This window comes from Auxenochlorella protothecoides (genome assembly GCF_000733215.1).
Source record: "Auxenochlorella protothecoides strain 0710 unplaced genomic scaffold scaffold50, whole genome shotgun sequence".
In the NCBI taxonomy this organism is placed as follows: Eukaryota; Viridiplantae; Chlorophyta; class Trebouxiophyceae; order Chlorellales; family Chlorellaceae; genus Auxenochlorella; species Auxenochlorella protothecoides.
Window position 1 is genome coordinate 103932 of NW_011934473.1, and position 17034 is coordinate 120965.

Consider the following 17034-nt stretch of genomic DNA (forward strand, 5'->3'; position numbering starts at 1 on the left):
GCGTCGGCGATGGCCTGCGAGGCCAGGCCCAGCGCGAGCAGGGGCACGGCGCGGAGGCACAGCGTGCGCAGCGCGGCGAGCCGCGGCTGCGCCAGGTCGGCCACGAATGCGGCGCGCTTGGCTTTCACGCCGACCAGGCCGAAGAGGTCGCTGGGCCGCGGCGCGACCCAGGCCCTCTGCCGCTGCCAGGGCAGCGCAAGGGTGTCGACGCTGTCCTCTGCGGCCGCTGCGCCATCTAGGCTGCCCAGCATCGTGTGGGCGTTGGTGCCCTGGAAGGCAAAGGAGCTCACGCCGGCGGTGCAGGCCTGGCCTGGGGCCGCGCTCGCACCAGGACCAAGGATGCGGTTGGCCGCGAAGCGGCCGACCGGCATGGAAGGCGCGACGTAGTCGTTGACACTGGTCAGGTGGAGCAGCGGCAGCGCGGCCTGCTGCGTCAGAGACAGGCTGGCGTGCGCCAGCCCCATCACGCCCGCCGCCGGCTCGGTGTGCCCGATCAGCGACTTGCCCGCGGTCAGCACCAGGGGGTGGCGGGTGGAGCCTGGGTCGGCTCGGTCAAGCAGTGCAGCCAGGGCGCCCACCTCGATGGGGTCGCCCAGCCCCGTGCCGGTGCCGTGCATCTGCAGGTACTGCAGGCTGCCCGGCGTCAGGCCTGTGTGAGGAATGCAGGATGTTGGATCAGGGGTTGAGGGGTGGGGTAAGTGAGAGGATAGGGTGGGCTGTTGCATACTCATCTACCATCAGGCTGCCAAGACTTGAAGATGGTACGTCTGATGGTGCCTCTGTAGAACCCTCATAGAATAGTTGTGACCGACTCCTACCACACAGCAACCCACCAGCAGAGGCGAGGGCGCTGCGGACGACGCCCTGCTGCGCCGGGCCGTTGGGCGCGGTCAGGCTGGAGGAGCGGCCGTCCTGGTTCACCGCCGAGCCGAGCACGGCGATGGCCGCGTCGCCCCGCGGCGCCTGGCCGGCTTGCAACAGCAGGCCGCCCAGCCCCTCCGAGCGCACATACCCGTCGGCCGCCGCGTCCAGGGTCTTGCAGCGTCCGTCGGCCGCCAGCATGCCCGACTTGGCGAAGGCAGCAGGGGTCTCCGGGGCCAGCATGACATTGACCCCGGCGTTGATCGCTGCAGCACACTGGGCCAGGGTCAGCGCGGCCAGTGCGGCGTGCAGGGAGACGAGGGAGGAGGAGCAGGCGGTGTCCACCGTCATCGCCGGACCACGCAGGCCAAAGGTGTAGGCCAGGCGGCCGGAGGCCACAGACAGCGTGCTGCCGGTGGCGGTGTAGGCCGTGACCCCCGCCGTGTGACGCGCCACCAGGCGCGCATAGTCGGTGGAGGAAAGGCCGACGAAGGCGCCGACGCGCGCACGGTCCAGGGCACCGCCGGCGCGGGCCAGCAGTTGGCCCGCGCACTCCAGGAGCAGGCGCTGCTGGGGGTCCATCAGCACCGCCTCGCTGCCGGCCACCGAGAAGGCGGCCGAGTCAAACTCGTCGATGCGGTCCAGGGTGGCCCCGAAGCGCACGGGGATGCCGCCAAACAGGTCTGTGGGTGATTGGGAGTGGCGGGAGGTGATGTGGAGGAGGGGTTGAACTGTGTAAAGGGAGGGGAGCAGGGTGGTGGCCAAACAACTTTGATGGCGGCCATGGTACATTGGCATACGGAACAAAGCACAATTCAGGACAAGCAACAGTATAAGACCCTCTCCCCTTGGCAGGAGCTCGACTTGCACGTGCCCCAGTCTCCAATTCCCAAAAACTCATAAAGGCCCAGCCCACCTTCCCCGGTGTCAATGTCCCAGCGGGACAGGGGCAGCAGGGCCACGGCGTCCACGGGCTGCAGCCCCGCAAAGGCGGAGCGCGGCGGCTGGGTGACCGACTCGCCCACCCAGATGCTGGGACGCTGGGCGACCACGGTGCTGCCCGCCGGCACAGCGACCAGGGGCCCTGCCAGGCTAGACACAGTAGCCTCGCCGGTGCCAAACATGTCGTCAGCATCGGTGGGCTCGCCGAGGACGGCCCCTCCAGCATCAGCTGACTCGCCGGCCGTCGCCCCGCCCACGCGCTCGGCCAGGAATGCCGAAATGCCTGCGATGGTGGGGTAGTCGAAGACCAGGGTGGTGGGCAGGTCGGCGCCCACCTTGGCCTCCAGGCTGTTGCGGAACTCAACGCTGGACAGGGAGTCCAGGCCCGCCGCCATGAGGGGCGCCTCGGGGTCGACCCCGGGCCCCAGCACGGCCGTCACCGCTTCGGTGACCAGCGCCGTCAGTGCTGCGGCAGACACTGCCGCCGCACCGGCGGCCGCCACAGGCAGGGCGGAGGTTGTTGCAGGTCGGGTCGCGGCCACGCTCGTGTCGTCACGGACGGCCTCGACCGCGACCTCGCCCGCAAACTCGTCAAACATGGCGAGGCCAGGGCGGGCGGCTATGGCCTGCAGGTACCGCGGCCACGAGATGGGCACGGCCGCGAGGACCGGGCCGGCCGCCGCGGCGGCGAGCACACCGCGCAGCGCGGCCAGCCCGGCCAAGCTCGGCAGCATTCCGACACCCGTGCGCTCCGCGCGCGCGCGTGTCTGCGCGTCTGCGCCGGCCATGCCCGCGCCCGCCCATGCTCCCCACTGCACGCTCAGCGTGGCCGCGCCGCGGTGCTGCGCCAGCTCAGCGGCCACATCCAGCGCCGCGTTGGCGCCGGCATAGTTGCTCTGCCCCGGGGAGCCCAGGAGCGCGGCGATGGAGGAGAAGAGGACACCAAAGGCGGCGGGCGCCTCTGCCAGCCCTGCGCGCGCCAGCGCCGCCAGCGCGCCGGACTTGGGTGCGAGCACGGCGCGCACGCCGCGCGCGCCCTGGTTGGCGATCGTGGCGTCGGACAGCACGCCCGCGGCGTGGAGCAGGCCGACCAGAGGCACGCCAGTGGCGCGCTGGGTCAGCGCCGTGGCGTCGGCGGCCACGCCGCCGTCGCCCGACCCCACCGCCAGCTCGCCGGCGTGGCCACGGCGGAGGAGGTCCAGCAGGGGTCCCGAAGCTGCGCCGGCACGCCCGCTGCGGCCCACAACGTGCACGCCAAGCCGGCAGTCGCGTGCCAGCCAGGCGGCGGTCAGCGAGCCCAGCGAGCCCAGCCCGCCGGTCACCAGCACACGGCCGACCCGGGCGCTGGGAGGCAGGTCGGTGGCGGGGTTGGTCACCACCACCTTGCCCACGTGGCGCGCCGCCGACATGGCGCGCAGCGCGGCCGTGGCATCGCTCAGGCCGTGCGTCACCCAGGGCAGCGGGAGGAGCGTACCCGTCGCCAGCCGGCCAGCCAGGCGATCCAGTGCCGCGGTGATGGCGGCGTCGGACAAAAAGTCCACCGCCACTAGCGTGTAGTGCACATCGGGGCGCTCTGATAGTGTGGTGGGTGGAGGAGGGATGGGAGTAAGTGATGAGCGGTGGCTGGAGTGTCCCAGACCGATATTCATATTACATCACGCACCCGTGCCACCCCAGAACCCAGACGTAACACCCAAGAACGACCCTCACCCTGTGCGAATCGTCCAGCACTCCAGATGTCGCGCTTGCTGATCTCCACGAAGCGCCCGCCAGCATTCAAGGCGGCCAGAGACCCTGCCACCATGCCGGAGGAGGTGAGGCTGTTGAGCACCACGTCCACGCCCCCCAGCTCCGCAATCTCGGACACAAAGTGAGTGTCGCGCGAGTTGAGGACCGAGGGCACGCCCCGCATCCTGCGTAGTTGGAATGGAATGGCGGCAGTGAGCACGCCATGCAGGCCCTTGCCAGTGGTATTGTGTGCATAGAGGCCATCTGACATCCACATCAGTGTGCGCCCTTTCCTGCTCGCCTTTACACGCAACCCTACCACCCACACACAAATCACGAAAACACCACCCACCTGACGATGCTCCTCTTCTGGGAGCTGCCGGCGGTAGCGACCACCCTGGCGCCCAGGGCATTGGCGAGCTGGATGGCCGCCAGCCCAACGCCGCCCGCCGCTGCGGGGACCAGCACGGTCTTGCCCGGCTTGACCCCGGCGGCGGCCACAAAGGCCATCTCCACCGTCATGCAGACGGTGGGCGTGGTGGCCGCCGCCTCAAAGGACAGGCCGGCGGGCATGCGCGCCAGGCGCGCCGCGGGGCAGGCCACGTGTGAGCCCAGGGACCCCGCGGCCAGGCCGAAGACGGCGTCGCCGGGGACAAAGCGGCTCACGCCTGCGCCCACCGCCTGCACCACCGCGGCGCAGTCGGCGCCGGGGGGCCCGGGGTCCCCGGGGTACATGCCCAGCACGTTCAGCACGTCCCTGAAGTTGACGCCCACAGCACGCACGCTGAGGGTCACCTCACCCGGGGCTGGCGCAGCAACGTCCACCGCGCGGCGGCGCAGGTTCTGCAGCGCGCCGCGCGGCGCAGGGAAGAGGCCAAAGGGCGCGGAGGACGGCGCGGCGGGCGCGGTGCGGCGCAGCCGCGCGTCGTGCCGCGCCTTGCCACTCTCCGCCGTGCCGTAAGCGCCGTTGCTGAAGGCGGATCCCTGCTCGGGCTCGCGCGGAGCCAGCTCCAGGCAGGCGGCGCGCGCTGCGGTCGCGTCCTGCGCGTCCAGCGCCGAGGCCGCGAGCGCCACGCGGCCGCGCGTCTCCATGGCGGCGGCGCGCAGCAGCCCACTGAGCGCCAGGCCCTTGCTTTCAGACCGGGCCGAGGCGCCGCGCAGGCCGACGAAACCCACGCCACTCGCGAAGGCCGCCAGGCCGCCCTGCAGCACCTCCAGCGCGGAGGTCGCGGCGCGCTCGTCGCCGCGAGGCAGCTGGAAGCGCGGCGCAAAGGTGGTAGTCGGTCCTTGCACCTCAACAGGCACGGCAGCGGGCCACGCCACGTTGTACAGCAGTTCTGCGATGCTCGTCGGCGCGTCGGCGGCCTGCGCCGTCGCCTTGGCCCCGGTCCCCGCCAGGGACTTGAGGGTCATGCCGCTCAGGCTCATGCCCGTGCCGCTCCCGCCCGCCAGGCCGTAGTCGAGCCGGGAGGTCGCGGAGTCGGCCGACAGCTCCCTGCTGAAGGCCCACAGCATGGCGTCCGCCAGCTTCGTGCCGCTCACCAGCACCGCGTCGGCGCCGGCAGGCACCTTCAGGCCGGCTTCCTGGCCCGTCGCGGCTGCGGCGGATTGCAGGCAGCAGTCCAGGGTGGCGGGGTGGGCGAGGAAGGCCAGGTCGGCGGCGCCCGTGTTGTCCAGGCCCGCCAGGGGGCCGGGCGTACCAGGTTGTTGCGCGGGAGTGGTCCCGCCCGCCAGCGCCTGGATGGCCGTTGAGTGGAGTGTGGGCCATGCGGAGGCACTTCCATTCCTGCTTTCCACTGCCCCGGCCTGGGCCGTCAGGTGGGCGTGCTTGAAGGCGGCCGGGGAGGAGGCCACTGCCACGGCCCCCGACGCCAGCGCCAGGCTGACGCGGATGGTGAGGCCGCGGTCGCCGCCCTCGGGCAGGATGAGGGGGTTGGGCACCTCCAGGCCCTGCAGCGCCCGGCTGATGTCTCCAGGAACAGCCGTGACGAGCCCCACCCCCGCCAGCTCCATGAAGGCCGCGCCGGGCACGACCGCGCGCCCGCTCACCCTGTGGTCCCAGAGGAAGGCGAGGGCAGGCGTGGCGCCCAGAGCGCACTCCAGCACCATCGCCCGTGCATTGATCGCGGCGCGATGCAGGCCGGCGTGCGGGCTGGGGGCCACCCAGTGGCGCCCGCGCTGCCAGACGGGCTGGACGCTCACGTTCTTGCTCGTCTCCGCATGCACTGAGGGCGATGTAGGCGCCCTGATCAGCGTATGCGCGTTGGTTCCCTGGAAGGCAAAGGCCGACACGCCCGCCAGGCACGACGCCGCGTCCGCCGCCTCCTGTGGCCGGCCAAAGGTGGCGCGCGGCAGCGCCCAGCGCGCCGGCGCCACGCCGGGGGCGGGGCGCATGGAGGTGCCCACGTACTGGTTGACGTCCTGCAGGTGCAGGATGCCCGGCAGCGCCGCGTGCGTCAGCGTCAGCGCGGCCTGCGCCACGCCGGCCAGGCCCGCGGCCGGCTCGGCGTGGCCGACCCAGGACTTGGAGGCGCTGAGCGCCAGCGGCTGGCGCCCGGCGGGGGCGCACTCCATGAACACCGCGGCGGCGGCCCCCACCTCGATGGGGTCGCCCAGCGGGGTGCCCGTGCCATGCATGTGCAGCACGGCCACTTGGGCCGCGGCCACGCTGCCGTCGGCGAGCGCGTTGCGCAGGACGTCCTGCTGGCTGGGGCCGTTGGGCGCGGTGAGTGTGGACGACCTGCCACCCTGATTCACGGCGGTGCCGACGATCATGATCGCCCAGGACGGGCCATCGTCCAGTGCAGGCCCGCCCGCCCTCGGCCCATGCAGGAGCAGGGCGGAGGCGGACTCGCCGCGGACGTAGCCGTCGGCGCCGGCGTCCAGGGTCCGGCAGCGCCCGGCAGGGGACAGCATGCCCGCCCGCTGGAACATGGCGGGGGTGTCGGGTCCCAGCGCCAGGTTGACCCCGGCGGCCAGGGCCAGGGAGGACTGCTGGGACAGGAGCGAGTTGAAGGCAAAGTGGGTGGCCACCAGGGACGACGAGCAGGCCGTGTCCACGCTGGCCGCAGGGCCCTTGAGCCGGAAGGTGTAGGACAGCCGCCCGGAAACCACGCTCAGCGCGGTGCTGGTGGCGCTGTAGGCGGTGACGCCGCGGGTGTGGCGCGCCGCCACGCGCGCGTAGTCGTTGGACGACACACCCTGAAGATTGTTGGAAAGAGAGGAATTGAGGGTAGGGAGGAAGGAAAACTGGTTTACAGTACAGCAAGGTGGGGCCTGTGGGATTGCCAGAGTGCGGCCAGTCTGGCACCCTAGAGCTCATGCCCTGTGCTCTCCAGCACTGCAGGGTTGTCCATCATTCCACCACGTCGTACGATAGAAAGGCTGCATAGACATCCAAGAGCAGTGTCCCCGCCGCTTCATCCCTCCTCCAAAAGAATAATATAAAGGAAAACACAGATCCTCCTTTCTCACCACAAACACGCCCCAGTCGGCGCGCAGGCCCTCGTCCGCCAACAGATCCACGTGACCGAGCAATGCCTGGGCCGAGGCCTCCATCAGGACGCGCTGCTGCGGGTCCAGCTGCGCGGCCTCGGTGGCGCTCACCGCCAGCGCCTGCGCGTCAAACAAGTCGACGTCGTCCAGCCAGGCGCCGTACTGCACGGGCAGGCCGCCCGCCAGCCCGGCCGCAGCGTCCACCTCCCAGCGGGACAGCGGGACGCGGCTCGGCGCGTCCACCGGCACCAGCGTCGCCAGCGCGTCGGCAGGCGACCGCAGCACGATCTCGCTCACGCCGATGACACGAGCGGGGGGAGGGAGGCGGGAGGCGAGCGACGCCGCACCGCGCGGCGACCAGAATGCCCCATCATCGACATCACTGTCAGAAAGCGCGGCGGCGGCGGGCTCCTCTCCGTCCTCGACCGCCCCGCCCTGCGCCGCCGCTACGCGGCCGGCGATGAAGCCGGTCAAAGCGGCCACGGTGGGGTAGTCAAACACCAGGGTGCCGGGCAGCTCCACGCCCGCGCGCCGTTCTAGCGCATTTCTGAGTTCCACAGAGCCCAGCGAGTCCAGACCCGCGGCCATGAGCGCATCCTCGGGGCCCACGCTGGCGCCCAGCACGCCCGCCACCGAGTCCTGCACGGCGGCCTGCACGGCCGCCCGCGCCTCGGCGCTGGGCTCGGCAGAGCCCTGCGTCGGTGTCTTCTTTGCCGGTTTGGGGGCAGAGCTGACGGTCCCCGGGTGGGAGGACAGGGTGCGACGGCGACGGGTGAAGGACGGCGGCGGAGCGCCGGGTCCGGGAGAAAGCTCCCCAGCCGGTCCCTGCTCGGCGTCGCCGCCGCCGTCACCGCCATCCACCGCCACCGCCTCGTCCTCGAACTCGGCAAAGGCCAGGGGCAGGGCACCGGCGCCGCGCATGCGGCCGACAAAACGGCCCCACATGAAGGGCACGGCCGCGGTGGTGGGGCGCGCGGCGGCGCCGGCCAGCAGCAGGCCCGCCACGGCGCCCAGGCCCAGCTCGGGGTCGATCATGGCCAGGCCCATGCGCTCCACGGCCTTAGCGGTGCCGACGTGCGCGGCGGCCATGCCGCCCTCGGCCCAGGCGCCCCACTGCACGCTGGCAAAGCCCGCCAGGCCCTGCGCCTGCCAGGTCTGGGCCGCAGCGTCCAGTGTCGCGTTGGCCGCCGCGTAGTTGGCCTGACCGGGGGAGCCCAGCAGGGCCGCCACGGAGGAGAAGGCGAGGTGCAGGGTGGCCGGGGACGACCTCAGCGCGCCCTGCCACAGCTGGACCGCGTCGGCCTTGGGGGCGAAGGAGGTGCGGATGCCGGCCACGCTCTGGTTGGCCAGGGTCGCATCGGCCAGCACCCCGCCGGAGTGCACCACACCCTGTGTTTGTGGTGTATGTATAAGAGGAGTGAGAAATGGCATGAACAAGATCTGGGAGCCAGGGGGTTGCTTTACTAATCTCTCACAGATGTTGGGAGGTTCCTGAGGGAGCCAAAGAGCAAAACCCCATCTCCCAAGCCACAGCATCCCAACCAAATATCTCACCTGCAGGTGGGATGCGGTGCCCAGGCTGGCTGCGGCGGCGGCCACCTCGGCCGCGCTGCCCGCGTCGCAGCGCCGCATGGTGACGGGGACGCAGCTGCCGGCTACGGCAAGTGCCACGGCGCCCTCTGCGGAGGCGCCACGCCCGGAGCGTCCCAGGAGCAGGATCCCCCCGATGGACTGCCTGGCCAGCCAGCCGGCCAGCAGGGAGCCAATCATGCCAAAGCCGCCGGTGATGGCAACGGTGCCGCGCGCGACGTCCGCGTGGCGCTGCTGCAGCGTCCCCGTCCTCACCACGATCTTGCCCACGTGGCGCGCGAGCGACATCTGGCGCAGCGCATTGCGCACATTGGTCAGGTCGTGAACGACGTTGGGCAGGGGGCGCAGGCCGCCCTGCCCGATGTAGTAGGCCAGGCGGGATAGGCAGTACTGCACCGCCTCGTCCGACAGGAAGTCCACCGCCACCAGGTTGAAGCTGATGTCGGGGCGTTCTGAGGGGCAAGGAAGCAGGAAGAGAGGGTGAGGATTCAAGAGTTGGGGACAGGGGTCTGCAATGTGGTGAGTGATGTGCATCACTCCAAGGGACAAGGGGTACAGCGCATGGCCAAATATATGAGTATATACAGGCACACATCATTGTTCCAGCCTATACCAACTCTCAACCCCCCCCCCCTTCTCACCTTGCGCCACGCGGGCGCCACTCCAGATGTCGCGCTTGCTGATCTCCACAAACTTGCCTCCGACCTTGAGGGCGGCCAGGGACCCGGCCACCATGCCGGAGGAGGTGAGGCTGTTGAGCACGACGTCCACCCCCCCCAGCTCGGCGGCCTCGGAGACGAAGCCCGTGTCGCGGGAGCCCAGCACCTCCCGCACGCCCAGGCTGCGTACCAGGGCGCGCTTGGGGGCGCCGCCGGCGGTGGCCACCACCTGGCAGCCCTGCAGGGCGGCCTGCTGGATGGCGGCCAGGCCCACGCCGCCGGCTGCGGCGTGCACCAGGACCCGCTGGCCGGGGGCGCAGGCCGATGCCTGGCGCAGCGCGCAGTCCACAGTGATGAACACCGTGGGCATGGTGCTGGCGGCCTCAAAGGACAGGTTGTCCGGCATGGGTGTGAGCGTGAGCGCGCTGGCATGCACGTGGGAGCCCAGGCAGCCGCCGGCCAGGCCGAAGACGGCGTTGCCTGCGGAGTGGGTGCGTCGGGGGCGATGAGCTCTCATGCGTGTTGGGGAGTCTAGAAACATGGGTCTGGCTGCAAAGAAGGCGAGGAGAAGGATGCGATGCCCTCAGACAACCATCAGCGTGGCCATGTTCCCTCTACCAACAACAGAGTGGCATCAGCGCTCACCCATCTGCAGGTTGGTGACTCCGGTGCCCATACCGACCACCACTCCGGCGCAGTCCCCACCGGGGGGACCGGGGTCTCCAGGGTACATGCCCAGAACATTCAGCACATCCCTAGGGGTGTTGGCATTGGAGGAAGGCGATTTTCGGCGGGGCGTGAGAGGAATGTGTTGTAGGCACATTTGCATGACATATGATGATGGACCGATACCGTCACGATGCCCTCCAGGGATTGACACCTGGTTCTCCAATCACACAGCAGCATCGACTTCTGCGTGTCCACAGTCCAAGCGCTGTAGGCATCCAACCAACCTCCCCGCCCTCCCCCCGAAAAGATACTCGTAACAAACCGCCCACCTGAAGTTGATGCCCACGGCTTTCACGGCCACCAGCACCTGGCCAGGTGCCACGCTCTCCTCCACAGGCAGCGGCCCCAGGTTCTGCAGGGCCCCGCGCGGCTGGGGGAAGAGGTGGAAGGGTCCCGGCGCGGGCGCCAGGGGGCTGCGCCGCAGCTGCAGGGCCCCCTGCACCCCTGCTGAGAGTGAGGTGCCGTACGCGCTGCCGGGCGCCAGCGTCGGGGCCTGGCTGGAGAGCGCCGCGCGAGGGCGCGCCAGCGCCCCCGGCCCGACGACGTCCAGCGCCGAGGTCTGCAGGGACGGGGCCTCCAGGGCCAGCGTCCTCGCCAGGCCCCAGATACCCGCGGTCGTCACCGCGCCGCGCGCGGCCGGGGTCAAACCGCGTGCCGTCTCCTCGCCCAGCGCCGCGCCGGCGGTGGTGAGCGCCAGCGAGGCCGCGCCGGAGGTCGCCGCCTCCTGCGCCAGCGCGATGGCCGTGGTGGCGAGGGCGGCGGGCCCCAGGGCCTGCTTCAGGACCAGGGCCAGGGATGGAATGGGAGCAACGGCACCAGCCGCTGGGCCTCCTACAGTCTGGACCTTGGCCCAGGCCAGGTCGTACATCCAGCGCTCGGGCTTGGCATAGACGCCGTCGGCGGCCGCGGCCCGCTTCTTCTTCAGTGCGCGCGCGCGGCGCGCGTCCGAGCTGCCGGAGCCGCCGGTGGGGCGCGCCTCCAGGCCGCTGACGGAGGCGGAGGGCGCCGCGGCCGCGTCGCTGCGCAGCAGGTAGTCGGTCCAGGTGGGCTCGCCGGTGGACAGCGCACCGGGCGAGTCCTCCTGCGGGCAGGCGGCGGCGAAGGCCGGCAGGCGCGCGAGGGAGGGCCCCGCGGCGGCGACCTCAAACGCGTCGACGCCGGCGGGGATGCGCAGCGCCGCGCCGGCCTCCAGGCTGGCGGCCGCGCCGAGCTGCAGCGTGCAGTCCAGCGCGGCAGGAGACATGCGGTAGCCTGAGGTACTGTGCGTGGGCTGCGCCACAGAGGCCGTGGAGGGTGCGATGCCCACCAGCGGCACCAGGCGCAGCAGGAGTGCGGTGCCGCGAGCGGGGCGCTTGGCCTTGACCCCGGAGGTGGCCCCGGACACGACCGCGCCGGCCTTGGCGCTGCGCGCCGCGGGCGCGGTCGCGACGGTCGCCGCCAGGTGCACCGGGGCGCGGCGGCCGGCCCCGCTCTGCAGGCTCACCGTGCCGCGGTCCGCGCTGACCACGGCGGTGAGCTCGGCAAAGGGGTAGGTGTCCGCGCGCCGCGCCTCGCTGGGGATGGCCAGCCGCAGCGGGGAGGGGATGGTGGCGTCTGCCAGCAGGGACGCCAGGCCCGGGCCCAGCAGGCAGGCAACCGCCGCGGCCCCCGCCTCGAAGAAGCCAGCGCCGGGGAAGAGGGCCATGCCGTTGACCACGTGGTCGAGGAGGAAGGAGGACGCGGGGGCGGAGAGCAGGGTGGAGAAGACGGCGCGCGAGTTGCGCTTGGCCGTCCCCGCAAAGGTCTCCAGCAGACTGTGCACCGGGGGGTGCACCCAGACGCGCTCGCGCTCCCAGGGCTGGCGGGCGGGCCCCGCCCAGCCGCGCAGCTCGCGGCCGGGTGCCGCGCCGATCAGCGCGTGCGCGTTGGTGCCCTGGAAGGCAAAGGCGCTGACGCCGAGGGACCGCCGCCCGCTCGCGGCCGAGGCGTCGGCGCCCCAGGGCGCGTCGCCGCGCGGAACGGCCCAGTGCCCTGCAGTCTTGGACATGGCACCCTCCAGGTAGGGGTTCAGGGCGCGCAGGTGCAGGATGGGCAGCTGGGTGGAAGCCAACAGTGCGGCGTGCGCGTGCGCGATGCCCACCACCCCCGCCGCCGGCTCGCCGTGCCCGATCCAGGACTTGGAGGCCAGCAGGCTGAGGGGCGGGTCGCCGCCCGGCGCGGCGCCCAGCAGCACCGCCGACAGGGCGCCCACCTCGATGGGGTCCCCCAGCGCCGTGCCTGAGGGAGGGAGGATAGGGGAGAGGAGGTGTGGAGTGGGTTGGAGGGATTGAGAGGCGTGAGGAGCACGCGCATCGCTGTCTGTACCTTAATTCTCCTCCCCTCGCCCTGGGAAACCCCATGCCCCTTCAACACCCTCCCCCTCCATCCAGCCAGGAGCACGACGACGCACCTGTGCCATGCATGGACACGCCGGAGACGTCGGAGGCGTGGAGGCCAGCCACCGCCAGCGCGCTGGCAACCACGCTTTGCTGGGCGGGGCCGTTGGGCGCGGTCAGGCTTGAGGAGCGGCCGTCCTGGTTCACCGCCGAGCCCTGGACCAGGGCCAGCGCCGGCCCGTCCTCATCGGCGCGCGCCAGCTCGTCGGCGCCGGTCAGCGCCAGCAGCATGGCGCAGCAGGCCTCGGCGCGGACGTAGCCGTCGGCGCCGGCGTCTAGGGACTTGCAGCGCCCGTCGGCGGTCAGCATGCCAGCCTTCTGTGCGCTGTAGTGCGTCTCCGGGTGCAGCGCCAGGTTGACCCCGGCGGCCACCCCCCAGGCGCACTGGCGCATGAGCAGCGCGGTGGCCGCCACGTGGGTGGCAACCAGGGATGACGAGCAGGCGGTGTCCACCGACAGCGCAGGCCCGCGCAGGCCAAAGGTGTAGGACACGCGGCCAGACACCACGGACCCCGCCGCGCCAGTGGCCGAGTAGGTGGTGGTGCCAGCATGGTCCACCGCCACGCGTGCGTAGTCCGCCCAGGAGCAGCCCACGAAGATGCCGCAGGAGGCGACGTCCAGGGACGGGCGACCCACGATCACCTCGGCGCCGGCCTCCAGCACCAGGCGCTGCTGGGGGTCCACCAGCTCCGCCTCGGCGCCCGACAGGCCAAAGACGGCGCGATCAAAGCGGTCCACATCCTACATTGGGTTGGAGGGAGAGGGATTTGGGGACAGTTGGGGAGTGGGAGGATGTTCAAGGCAGTAGGGAAGAGGTGCGGACACTCAGTCAGTGCTAGAGAGAGAAGGGGGCTTGGAGATTCGGGTGTCAACAGCGGTGCGGGAGCAATGAAGGACTCCACTGTCACTGCTAGCCTTCCAGATACCAGGCCTTGGCAATACACCCGCCAGCCTGCCCTGTGGCAACCCCTTTGCACCCCGCCCCTCCAACTTGGGCCCCCCACCAAAAAACGAAACCCAGCTCACGTCCAGCAGGCTCGCGAATCTGTTGGGCAGGGGCCCGCCGCGTGCCGTCTGCGCCTCGACATCCCACCGGTCCAGGCCGATGACGCGGACGGCGTCCCGCGCGCCGTCCCCTGCCCGGCCCTGGGTGAAGGGGCGGTGGTCGGTGGTGGCGCGCAAGCTGACCACCGCGTCCCCCAGGCCGAAGCCGGCACCACCGCCGCGCAGCGCCTGGGTGAGCTGGGCGGGGATGGTGGAGGGAAGGTCGGCCGCGCCCCAGGAGTCGTACTCGGCCTCGCCTTCGTCAGCGCCGTGGTCGCCACCGGGGGCGACCACCACGGTGGCAAGGAAGCCGGAGATGGCGCGGGCGGAGGGGTAGTCGAAGACCAGCGTGGAGGGGAGCTCCACGCCCACATCCCGCTCCAGCACGTTCCTGAACTCCACGGAGCTCAGGGAGTCCAGACCGGCTGCTGAGAGCGGGTCGTCTGCGCCGATGTCGGTCCCCAGCAGCTGGCTGGCAGCTGCTGACACCAGTGAAAGGAAGGCGTCGGGGTCCACAGGCGCTGGCGCCGAGCGCGGCTGGACCTGGGACCCGGGCGCCGCGGCTGACGCCGCCGGGGCAGTGGCAGTCGCCAGGAAGGCAGAGATGGCGGCGGCCGATGGGTAGTCGAACACCAGCGTCGAAGGCAGCTCGGTGCCGACCTCCCTTTCCAGCACGTTTCTGAATTCCACGGAGCTCAGGGAGTCCAGGCCGGCGGCAGAGAGCGGGTCGTCTGCGCCGATGTCGGTCCCCAGCAGCTGGCTGGCAGCTGCCAGGATCGTGGGTAGGAAGGCTGTCGGGTCGACTGAAGGCGTGACGCCAGCTGGGGCCGTGGCAGCCACAGTGGAACCGGCAGCAGGCTGCAGGGAGGCCGCCACAAACCCGGCGATGGCCTCGGCTGAGGGGTAGTCGAAGACCAGGGTGGTGGGCAGCTCCATGGCAAGCTGCCCCTCCAGGACGTTCCGGAACTCGACAGAGCTGAGGCTGTCCAAGCCAGCGGCCATGAGGGGCTCGGCCGGGTCGACGGCACGGCCCAGCACCCCCGCCGCGGCTGCCAAAACCTTCTCCAAGATGCCGTGGAGGACCGCTGCCGGCGGGGCGGCGGGGGTCGCCGTTGCCTCGGCCCGCCCGCCAGAGGGCGGGCGCGGCGGCAGCCGGCGCGCGGCGGGCCGACCAACAGGAGCAGCCACAGCGGCGGGCTTCACGGCGGCTGCTGCTGCGGCGTACTCGCCAAACATGGGCGGAACGCCTGCCAGGCGCGGCATGAACCTGTCCCACAGGAAGGGCACGGCGGCCAGCACCGGAGCGGCGCCTGCCAGGACGCCGGCGAGCGCATGCAGGCCGCCCACGGGCTCCACCATGCCCATGCCCATGCGCTCGACGCGCAGGGCGGTGGACTTATCCTGGGCCGCCATGCCGCTGCCTGCCCATGCGCCCCACTGCACGCTGGTGGAGGGCAGGCCCCGAGCCTGCGCCAGCGCGGCGGCCGCGTCCAGCGCCGCGTTGGCGCCGGCGTAGTTGGTCTGCCCCGCCGACCCCAGCAGCGAGGCGACGGAGGAGAAGAGGGCGGCTGCGGTCACGGGCTGCCACCCGACGGGGCCCGCCCAGGCCTCCACGACGGCGGTCTTGGCACCGAAGGACGCCCGCACGCTGCGCACGCTCTGGTTGGCCAGCGTGGCGTCCGCCAGCACGCCGCCGGAGTGCACCACGGCGGCCAGGGGGGAGTCGCGGGGACCGAACACGGCGCGGCTGTCGGCGGCGACCGAGGCGTCGGCCATGACCAGGCTGACCGGCGCCAGGCAGGTGCGCAGGAGGTGCGCCAGGTCGGCGGAGCGCGCGTCGGCGACGCGGCCGACGCGGCCCACCAGCTCCAGCGCCGCGGTGGCGCTGTCCGTCGCGCCCAGCCACCCGGCGATCAGCGTGCCCAAAGACCCCGTGCCGCCGGTGATGACGGTGCGGGACTGGACAGCGGACGGGGTGGGCAGCGGCGCCGCGCGCCGGCGGCCCGGCAGTAGCGTCGCTTGCAGCGAGATGCCCGAGCGGTGCGCCATGCCGTAGGCCCTTTCACTTGCGCCGTCGGCGGCGCCGGCCCCACTCAGAGAGAGCGATGTCTGTTCGCTGGAGCCATACGCCAGCGCGTCTTCGTCCACGGCGGACACACTCGCGCCAGCCACCTCCAGGCCCACCGAGCGCAGCACGCCCCACAGCAGCGCGGGCGCCTGCGTGGCAGAGGAAAGCGCGGGGCCCAGCGCGGGCGCAGGCGCCGCCAGGGCGCCATGCAGCACGGTGGGCGTGCGCAGGCCGAGGGAGAAGGGTGCGCGGCCGGCGGCCGCCAGCCGCGTGGCGATGGCGGCGATGCCGTCCAGCCCCACGCGCGCGGGGCCGCGCCCCGGCGGCGCGATGGCCAGCGACAGGGCGGCATCTGCGGAGATGTGCGTTGCTGTCTCAGCACGTGCAGCCTGCCACGCCGTACCATACACCAGCTGGGAGCGGTTCGGTACATCGCCGGTCGCCGACACGGCGGCGCAGGCGGCGGGCGATGGGCGGCAAGGCGCCCAGGGGGCGGGAGTTCAGGCCGGTGATCGTGGCGGTGCCCGGCAGGACGCCGTAGTCGTTCATGTCCCCCGCGGGGGAGCTGAGGCGGCAGGCTGCGACTGCGGCGAGGCCCTCGGGCGCACGTGCCCAGGCCGGCAGCGCCAGCATCTCCACAGCGGCGGGGACCTTGAGCGCCACCGGGCCGGAGGCACCGCGGCCGGGAACCGCCGCCAGGTGCAGCGTGGCGTCCAGGGCGGCGGGCGAGAGGGACACGTCCCGCGCCCGGTCGGCGGACGCAGAGATGCCGGCAAAGTGCGCTGCGATGCCCGGGGCGAGGGCGAGCGGCATGGACCCCGCCACCGCGTCCAGCGCCGGCCCGCGAGCCAGCGCCTGCAGGTTGGTGGGACGGCGGGTCAGGCCCTGCCCCGTGCGCCGACGCCGCGGCGCGTCGGCGTCGTTGGCAGCGGCCACGCCGCAGCGCAGGTGCGTCTGGCGCCGCGCGCCGCTGGACACGACCTCCACCGCGCCGGTCTGGGTGGTCACGCGGCAGAGCAGCGCCGCGGCCGCCAGGCCCGGGCCCGGGGATTGCAGAGGCAGGGGGGCGGGGACGGCGGCGTTCACCAGCAGGGAAGGGGGGGCGTCGCCCCCGCCGCTGAGCAGGCAGGCCGTCGCCGATGCCAGCTCGAAGAAGCCGGCGCCTGGGAAGAGGGGGCGGCCGCCCACCGCGTGGTCCCACAGGTACTCCATGTGCAGGCCGGCGAGGCGGCACTCCAGCCCCACGGAGCCGGGGCCGAGGCGCAGCGCCCGGCCCAGCATGGCGTGAGCGCGGGGGACCACCCAGCACCGCTGCTCCACCAGCTGCTTCTGTGGCTTGGCAATGCCGGTGGGTTGCGGGCCGGGCGCCAGCAGCGCGTGCGCGTTGGTGCCCTGGAAGGCAAAGGCGCTGATGCCCTCCAGCTTGGGGCCGTGCAGGGCGCCGAGCTGGCGCGGTGCCCACCACGCGCCCTCGTACCGGCTGCTCTTGAAGGCACCTGTGAGG

General features: G+C 72.1%; 1 protein-coding gene across 1 annotated transcript in view; it reads right to left on the reverse strand.

The window, feature by feature from the left end:
• F751_4316 (Polyketide synthase PksN) overlaps positions 1 to 17034 on the reverse strand; it is a gene marked incomplete at both ends in the record, with an annotated part of 66181 nt that overhangs the window by 30177 nt on the left and 18970 nt on the right. The window contains 22 exons of the mRNA XM_011403588.1: positions 105 to 649; positions 834 to 1544; positions 1778 to 2429; positions 2544 to 3376; positions 3514 to 3716; positions 3884 to 4212; positions 4606 to 5856; positions 5938 to 6732; positions 7006 to 7719; positions 8032 to 8415; positions 8581 to 9068; positions 9258 to 9755; positions 9921 to 10030; positions 10274 to 10448; positions 10653 to 11832; positions 11938 to 12260; positions 12433 to 13159; positions 13445 to 14521; positions 14651 to 15421; positions 15647 to 15882; positions 15962 to 16526; positions 16617 to 17026. Of these exons, the coding sequence (XP_011401890.1) occupies positions 105 to 649; positions 834 to 1544; positions 1778 to 2429; positions 2544 to 3376; positions 3514 to 3716; positions 3884 to 4212; positions 4606 to 5856; positions 5938 to 6732; positions 7006 to 7719; positions 8032 to 8415; positions 8581 to 9068; positions 9258 to 9755; positions 9921 to 10030; positions 10274 to 10448; positions 10653 to 11832; positions 11938 to 12260; positions 12433 to 13159; positions 13445 to 14521; positions 14651 to 15421; positions 15647 to 15882; positions 15962 to 16526; positions 16617 to 17026 (12977 nt within the window). The remainder of the gene's footprint in view (positions 1 to 104; positions 650 to 833; positions 1545 to 1777; positions 2430 to 2543; positions 3377 to 3513; positions 3717 to 3883; positions 4213 to 4605; positions 5857 to 5937; positions 6733 to 7005; positions 7720 to 8031; positions 8416 to 8580; positions 9069 to 9257; positions 9756 to 9920; positions 10031 to 10273; positions 10449 to 10652; positions 11833 to 11937; positions 12261 to 12432; positions 13160 to 13444; positions 14522 to 14650; positions 15422 to 15646; positions 15883 to 15961; positions 16527 to 16616; positions 17027 to 17034) is intronic.